Consider the following 8494-nt stretch of genomic DNA (forward strand, 5'->3'; position numbering starts at 1 on the left):
AACAATTTACAATTACAGATGAATGACAGCAGTTTAATGATGACAAACCACTAATTTCTATTATTTGACCCAGAATAAGGCATAAACCATTTGGAACTATGATGAGGGAACATTTCTTCACTCAGAGGACGGTGAACCCTTGGGATTCTCTATCCTGGATGGCTGTGGAAGTCCTAATTTCATTCAAAACAGAGATAAATAGATTTCTGGACATAGACAAATGAAGGAATATGGATAGCACTCCAAGATGGCACTGAAGTAATCAGCCCTGATCTTGACGAATGGCAGAGGGAGCTCCAAGAACGTGATGGTTCCTCTTTTGCTCATATATGCTCTGTTTTTATTAATTCAGGCATTATTTAATAAATGCTTCCAAAGATTTTCTGGAGAAATAATATTTGATGTTGAAGTAGAATGTAGTTTCTTCCACATATTCCAGTTGCAGTGCGCACAAAAATACTTAGCACATAACTGTGGGAGATTAATATGGGGAACTCCAAATCACGAAAGGCAGAATTGTGTAGCTGCATGGTTTCTGTCATCTACCAGCATTTGTTAACGTTAAACAAAGACGGAACAATTTTGATTTTGGCTAATTGCAATCACGTGCTGGCAACTCCCGGTGCTTTGATTTAAACGTGAAAATCAAAAACAGACTTTTACTGTGCATTTTCAGACATGAAAACTACCAGGCGGTCTGCTTCAACAAAATGTAACTTATTAGGACTCTACCCAAAATAACTCACTCTCTTGTATTTCCAGTTTTTGTGTTTCTTTTAAATTTCTGCATAAAATGTAGGTCTCATGTCCATGCGATGGGAGGGGAGGGGAATCAATTTTTAAACATCACTGCATCATTAATACATTATTGGTAAAAGGACCGGAATATTAATGGAAATCATTACTCGACTTATTTTTTTGATTTCTGAAATTACCTTGCAATTCGGTCGTTAAAACTACGCATTGCACCAGAAGGACAACAAAAAAAAAGTCAATCAAATTTCTGGCACGCCGTTCACACTTGGGAAACTTCTGGATGAAACTTGGGGAGGGGGGTGGGAAGCAACAACGTTAATCCGGTTTAGAACCGGATGGGTGGCAACCTGAACCGATCTCGGAAGATTGATTTGATATTTGGGTCGCTAGCACTTTAATAAATAAGGGTAAAATAAATCACGAAATTGCTTGATTTTTTTTCGTTTTAAGATAAACGAAGAGCAGATGAAAAGGCCAAACAAAAACAGGACTGGAGGAAAATAAAATTAGTGCATGGATCCGCCATTACTAGGCGGGCAGAAAGGGGCGGGAAGAGGAAGGCGCCGTCGCCGTCTGCTTGCCTCCCTCCCTCCCTCCCTCCCTATAAATTGCCACGACGCCATTTCTTTGGTCCTTTAGTCTCCGAGTCAACCGAAGGGCGGTTTGCTGCTGTGTCCTAACGGTAACTATTTTGAAAGAAATGGCTACTGGTCTTTCGAACCTCGGCACATTTGCCCGTCTTAGGAGGAGCCTCGGGCCCTGCAACCTCGGTGTGGTGGGATTTTTAAAGTAGCTTTAAGAGGCGTTTTTCACGATGGAGTCGAGTGGGCCAAATTAATTCGACTTCTCAATCAGCAATTCAGCTGGGTTTCTTGATTTTACCGAGAATAGGGGGCCTGGGAGTGGATATTTCTGTCACTATTTTTCTGTGGTGGTTTTCCTTTTCACGAGTTCTAAGTTTATACCAATATAACGAGAGATTTTTTTAAATTCTAACTCGGACGATCGTGTGAGGAACCGCAGGCCGGCGGCGGCGCCTGTTTCGAAGGCCGCTTTTGTTAGGCGGGCGGGTTTTGACGAACGCAATCCGTTTTAATCCGATGTTTATACATTACCATCCGGTGACATCGGCTGGTTCTGTACAAAACATCGAGGGTCTTTTAGCGTTTCGCGGTGGAATTTGTCCTTTTTAAGCATTTTGTGTTTTTATTTTATTGGGTAAAATGAGGGAGGATGAGTGGCGGCCCCATTGTTCGGCGTCTGATGCAATCATGGCCTCGGAAGGCGAGCCTGTTCCGGTCAGGTTACAGCGTGGGCACGGCCCTTGGCGGAGAATCCTTTACCAGCAGAATTATCTACATTTTGCCTCTAAATGAGGGGTGAATTGAACGTATAATTATAGACAATGGGTGGATATTAAAGTTACATAATGACTTTCGGGTGAGGGGCGTTTGACTAAATTCTGAAGGTAGTTCCTAAGTGTCCCCGCTATAGATGTTTCCACGTGAAATTCATGCACGTCCCATCCAGAGGAGACTTCAGTTTTTTTTGCTCCCAGAGTGCCGTAACCAGCATCCGGAGTAGATTTTTTTTCGTTGTTCATTCTGGAAGGGAGCCATCTGGCGTTGTGTAATTCCAATGTCATAGCACTGATTCTAGTGAATCGTTTGCCACGTCCCCATTGACTCACTCGCAGGATGTGATCTTCTGTGCGAAGGCCTTTACTAGCCCTCGGTGAAACCGAAAGGGTTCTGTTAATCCTTTCCCACGCAGATGATGCTCAGCAAGTTGTCTTTAGTCTTGCCTGGAGGTTGACTTGGCTTCTCATTTCAAGGTTGAACTTTAGCTTAAAAGTAATACTTGTTCAGCTAAACTGTGCACACCAGTTTTATTTTGAAATTACATAATAATCTTGCCCTCTCTTAACAGCACTCAGTCCAACCTTAAAAAATGGGCAAGGAAAAGACTCACATTAACATTGTCGTCATTGGACATGTCGATTCTGGTAAATCTACAACCACTGGTCATCTCATCTACAAATGTGGTGGAATTGACAGGAGAACAATTGAGAAATTTGAGAAGGAAGCTGCTGAGGTTTGCCTTTTCTCTCTTGAATAATAGAAGCCATGGTGCTTGCTAACTGCAGAATGCATTGTGAAACAATTCAATTATTAGTTGGAACACTTGTTCAAAGCATTAGTGAAACTGGATTAGCAAATTGATTGCAAATTAGCATTTTAAACTGTTGTTGAATTAAATGAATATTATTGAATTACAGTCCTAAATTTTACCTGATGTTTTCTAGATGGGCAAAGGATCCTTCAAATATGCCTGGGTTTTAGATAAACTGAAGGCCGAACGTGAGCGTGGTATTACCATTGACATCTCTCTTTGGAAGTTTGAAACTTCAAAGTACTATATCACCATCATTGATGCTCCAGGACACAGGGACTTTATCAAGAACATGATTACTGGAACCTCACAGGTACTGGAACCTTGGTCTACCCAGCATATTTTGGAATCTTGAATTGCTGCTGCTTAACTCAAATGCAGGGCAAAAATAGCTACTATTTCTTGCTCCATTTTGGTTAAATGACATTATCTGGGTACTTAATTCATATGGTCAGTTTTGTGGCTGAAAGCCTGACCCAGATTTCTAAATGTTACTACCATGGGTTGCAGGTTGCACATGACTATAAAGTATGTGCTTGTTTTGTACAAGATCAGTAGTAGAGCCTTTAATGCTTTTATATTTGCTTGATCTAAATTGTCGTGAGCCAACACAGATTGAACAAATTTGCTTTTGTCTAGGCTGACTGTGCTGTGCTGGTAGTCGCGGCCGGTGTGGGTGAGTTTGAAGCTGGTATCTCAAAGAACGGACAGACAAGGGAGCATGCTCTGCTGGCCTACACTTTGGGTGTCAAGCAGCTCATCATTGGTATCAACAAGATGGACTCCACTGAACCCCCATACAGCGAATCACGATACAATGAAATCATGAAGGAAGTCAGCGCATACATTAAGAAGATTGGCTATAACCCAGCAACTGTGGCATTTGTTCCCATCTCTGGTTGGAATGGGGACAATATGTTGGAACAAAGTCAGAATGTAAGTGCTAGTACTGCAGTGACTTTACAGATTTGATTTAAATGTTAGGTGCTATCAAATTTTTAATATTCTTTGCAAGATTAAAATGTTTGGTTCTGGGCACCTTCTACAAATATCCTCATGTTAATTTTCTGTGTTTTTTTTAAAAAACAGATGGGCTGGTTCAAAGGTTGGTCAATTAGCAGGAAAAATGAAAACATCAGTGGTACCACACTGCTGGAAGCCCTGGACAGCATTCAGCCTCCAGAACGCCCAATAAAGAAACCTCTTCGTCTCCCTCTCCAGGATGTCTACAAGATTGGCGGTAAGTTAATTATAATATGGGTACCAGAATTTACGATGCATATGAACACCATTTCAAGAGGCAACAGCTTGTCACAATATAAAAAGCCTGACTTAAAAGGGAGTTGCACACCCTAGGTCAATGGTCTCCACTTAATTCTTGGTGTGAACCTAATTTAGACTGATGATGTCTGCAGTACAGTGTTTTTACTTATCATAGCTGCTTTTGGGAAAACTGGAACAGTGGTGCTCTCTGCTTGTCTTGTTTGGGTTCTGAATTTTACTGGGTTCTATTGCAGGTATTGGCACAGTACCAGTAGGTCGAGTTGAGACTGGTGTTCTGAAACCTTACATGTTGGTACAGTTTGCTCCCAATGGAATCATCACTGAAGTGAAATCTGTGGAAATGCACCACGAAAGCCTGCCAGAAGGTCTTCCTGGTGATAATGTTGGTTTCAACATCAAGAACGTTTCTGTTAAGGATATCCGTCGGGGCTATGTTGCTGGTGACAACAAAAATGATCCCCCATTAGAAACTGCTGACTTTACTGCACAGGTAAAGGAGAATTTTCAGCTAATCAATCTGTAAAGAGTATTCTTCTGTTTAGTGATCATTAGAATGTTCATGTCTGCTTGACTGACTTCAGAAAATGTGAGATTAAAAACAGTAACAATGGTGTTTTGATGTCTTGAACTGGTTAGCATTTTTCTGCAATTCTAACCAGTTCAGTATGTAGATGTACTCTGAACAAAGTAATTATGAAGTTAGTATGCATTGGTTCATATTTTCTTTATGAAACTGGAAAAAGTATTGATGGTCATCCCACCCACTGCCCTAAACATTCATTCCATTTATCATTTGTAAATATTACTATCTAGTTAAATAAAGATATAGATAGCACCTTACAGCAAACTATGAACCTTCCAAAGAGAAAAATTTATGAAAGGCTAGAGGAGGAGGCACCACCTGATTGCATAACATATTGCTAAATCCTGTAGCAATTTAAAGTCACTTGCCACCATCTTCAGAGCATTTTGGGACATTGGAATGAGGGCTGCCACAGATGCCCATGTCCCCCAGAAAAGTTATAATAGCATCCTGTCTGGCATCAACCTGTTGAGTCTGTAATAAGAATACTGTTGCTTTATCTTCTCTTGCTAACAGTTCCAGTTATGGACAAGTAACAAACTTTGATTATGATTTTGTAAATATTTTTATTTGTAGGTTATTATCCTGAACCATCCTGGCCAGATATCTGCTGGCTATGCCCCAGTACTTGATTGTCATACTGCTCACATTGCCTGCAAGTTTAATGAGCTGAAGGAGAAGATTGATCGTCGATCTGGCAAGAAGTTGGAAGATAGTCCCAAATATGTGAAGTCGGGAGATGCAGCCATTGTTGACATGGTTCCATCTAAGCCCCTGTGTGTCGAGAGCTTTTCTGAATATCCACCTCTTGGTATGTTTCTAAAAGTTAGATTGTTGGTTTTGCCAGTTTGTCATCAGTTCATAATAGCATATATTGTGCCTGCATTGTATGTAGTTAGCTGAATTTCTTTATAACAAAGCTTGTGGGTATGAATGCTCAAAGGAATTTGGGTAGGGTTGGGCAGATATGTCAGTCATTAAAATGTCATGGGTGTGTGTGCATAGATTAATCTTCATATCTAAGCTTAAGGGCTCCAAAGATGGAGTTATCATGTCTGAGCACCATTGCATCTAAGAGTGGTATACTTGGCAATTATATAAGATGTGCTAAAAGTACTGGTACAGATATGCCAGAATGATCATTAGCAACAAAGTATATGACAAGAAATTACAGCTAGTTATGTTCCTGACTACTGCAAACTTTGATTAAAGATACAAGATGAGAGAACTGCATGTGTAATCTTGGGACTGAAGGGGAGGGGTGGTAGTGAAGTGCAAGGTTTTTTAATTTGGTTCCAGCCTTTCGGGGATTAATTTTGGTACTTGGGTATTGAATGATAGGGACTGGAATGGGCTTGAGTATGTTCTATGTTTGTTTACATTGGTTTTTTGTGGAAAGCCCCAAAGGTAATTGGCTGTTGATCTGGGTTTGGTATAAATAGCATTGAGGATTCACTGATTATCTTTTCTCTTGTAGGTCGCTTTGCTGTCCGTGATATGAGACAGACGGTGGCTGTTGGTGTGATCAAGTCAGTTGTTAAGAAAGAAACTTCTGGCAAAGCCACCAAGGCTGCCAGTAAACAATTAAACAGGAGGTGAATATCACCACTGGCTACCAAGATACAGCAAACCCTGAGACTGACACCAAAATGTTTATTCATTACCAGCCAAATATGTGTATTAATAAGAGACTGGATATTGACTAAGATGCATTGAAAGAAATTCAGAAGGAAAGGATAAGGAATGATGGATTCTAAAAGTAGATTCCGAAGCAATCAGTGTAATTGTAAATGTCCTTTCACTAATTAGGAGCTGTTTTGGTTGTGTAATGATTTAAAACTAATAAATATCCAAAACCAGTTGAGCTTTGCTTTTTTCTTTAATTTGTCGGGTTAGTATGGGAAATGGAATCTGCATGTTTAGTCACATGCAAACATTTGGTGGATGATAGTATGGGTGATTTTACAGGTTCGTTGGAATAGAGAAATCAAGCTCATTGTTTCCTCTTACTCCAAGTTTACATTCCAAAAGTCTGAATTTGATTGCATACTGTAATGGGATATAAAATTACCTTTTTAGAACATCAAGTTGGTCCTGTGTGAGTAGAAAGCTGTAAAACTGCACTATTGGTAAAATCACCAATAAGTAATAATTACATATGAAAGCAGAATGTCTTATTTTATTGGAAGGCTTCAAACCATATAGTATCGGCAGGCACGGTAGCACAGTGGTTAGCATAATGCTTTACAGCGCCAGCAATCTGGGTTCAAATCTGCCACTGTCTGTGAGTTTGTACATTCTCCCTGTGTGTGTGTGGGTTTCCTCTGGGTGCTCTGGTTTCCTCCCACATTCCAAAGATGTACAGGTTAGGAAGTTATAGGCATGCTATCTTGATGCCAGAAGCATGATGACACTTGTGGGCTGCCCCCCAAAATCACTATGTAAAACATGTATTTTACTGTGTTTTGAGGTACATGTGACTAAAGATCTTATCCATTGTCAAACTTAGTAACTCAGACAAGAGTCCATTGGAGGAGGACATGTTCCTGAAACTGAAACCATGTCTGACAAAGCTAAGAAAATCAAATTCCTTAAATAAGGATTAATGTAAAATAATACTGAAAGTACTCTTTCAGAATTTCACATTTTTACATAAAGGCACAAGCAGACTAAAAGATTTTCAAGAATAATTAATCTTTATACACAATATTGAAGTGCTAGACTGGCTAAATGAGCTCCATAGAAATGCTTTCCTGTAGATTATGCAAAATAATATCATACAACTAAAATACATATACCAACAGATAGATTAGTCTTGCATCCTATCTAAAAATAATGGAATTAAGAATTAGCATTTTGATCATTTGTCCAGTATCCTAGTTGCTATCAGCATGGATTCAGAAATAGAAAATCCTGCTTGACCAATCTCTTAACTACATTGAGCTTGCCATTATTACCCAAATATATACAAATTCCTTAAAGGCTTTACAGAGTGATGCACGTGTGAAGTTCATTAGTTAAACTCAAAAGTTATAGGAACTCACTGAACAATGGCAATTAAATGCAAGACTTTTTAAAATGAATAATAGTTCACAATGGTGCAGCTAATAAGAGCTGCTACCTCCTAGCTCTATCCACTTGGATTTGATCATAACCTGATACTACCTGTGTTGACTTTGTATGTTTTCCCTGTGATCAGGTGGGTTTTCTCTGGGTGTTTCCTTCCACATCCCAAGTATTTGCAAGTTGGCAGATTAATTGGCCACTCTTGTCCCCAGTGTGCCCTTCCTGCTGAGTGTAGAAGCTTGGGATGAGGAATCGGTGATCTCAATAAATTGGATTTGTGTAGATGGGTGTTTGGTTGGCACAGACTCTGGGCTAAAGGGCCTGTTTCTGCGCTGTATGACAGTAGGAAATGAAATAAGCTAATTGTTGGGAAGGTGATATTTTCTGGAGATAGTGGATATATGGGAGGAGGTGGGGTCAGGTGGCAGCAGAGATAAAATCTGGTAAGGCCAGAAACAGAAAGCTTGATGACTTGGAATGTTCTGAAGTAGTGTAAAGTGCTATACAAATATAATTCTAACTAGTTGTGCTCCCTGGTCGAGTTGTGTGAGATATATTCATTAAATTTCTCAAATTTTAAAGTAGAATATATGGCAAGAAAGGTAAGTCCAAAATCCTTCAGAAAGCAACCAG

General features: G+C 39.8%; 1 protein-coding gene across 1 annotated transcript; it reads left to right on the top strand.

The window, feature by feature from the left end:
- Positions 1-1188: 1188 nt before the first annotated feature.
- On the top strand, positions 1189-6654 carry LOC127581843 (elongation factor 1-alpha 1-like). The gene is made up of 8 exons (XM_052036619.1): positions 1189-1438; positions 2686-2850; positions 3062-3241; positions 3568-3864; positions 4018-4168; positions 4446-4702; positions 5372-5606; positions 6273-6654. The coding sequence occupies exons 2-8, from the start codon at positions 2707-2709 to the stop codon at positions 6392-6394; spliced, it is 1386 nt and encodes a 461-aa protein (XP_051892579.1). The 5' UTR covers positions 1189-1438; positions 2686-2706; the 3' UTR covers positions 6395-6654.
- The last annotated feature ends 1840 nt before the right edge of the window (positions 6655-8494 follow it).

Source organism: Pristis pectinata, chromosome 22 (assembly GCF_009764475.1).
Source record: "Pristis pectinata isolate sPriPec2 chromosome 22, sPriPec2.1.pri, whole genome shotgun sequence".
Classification (NCBI taxonomy): domain Eukaryota; kingdom Metazoa; phylum Chordata; class Chondrichthyes; order Rhinopristiformes; family Pristidae; genus Pristis; species Pristis pectinata.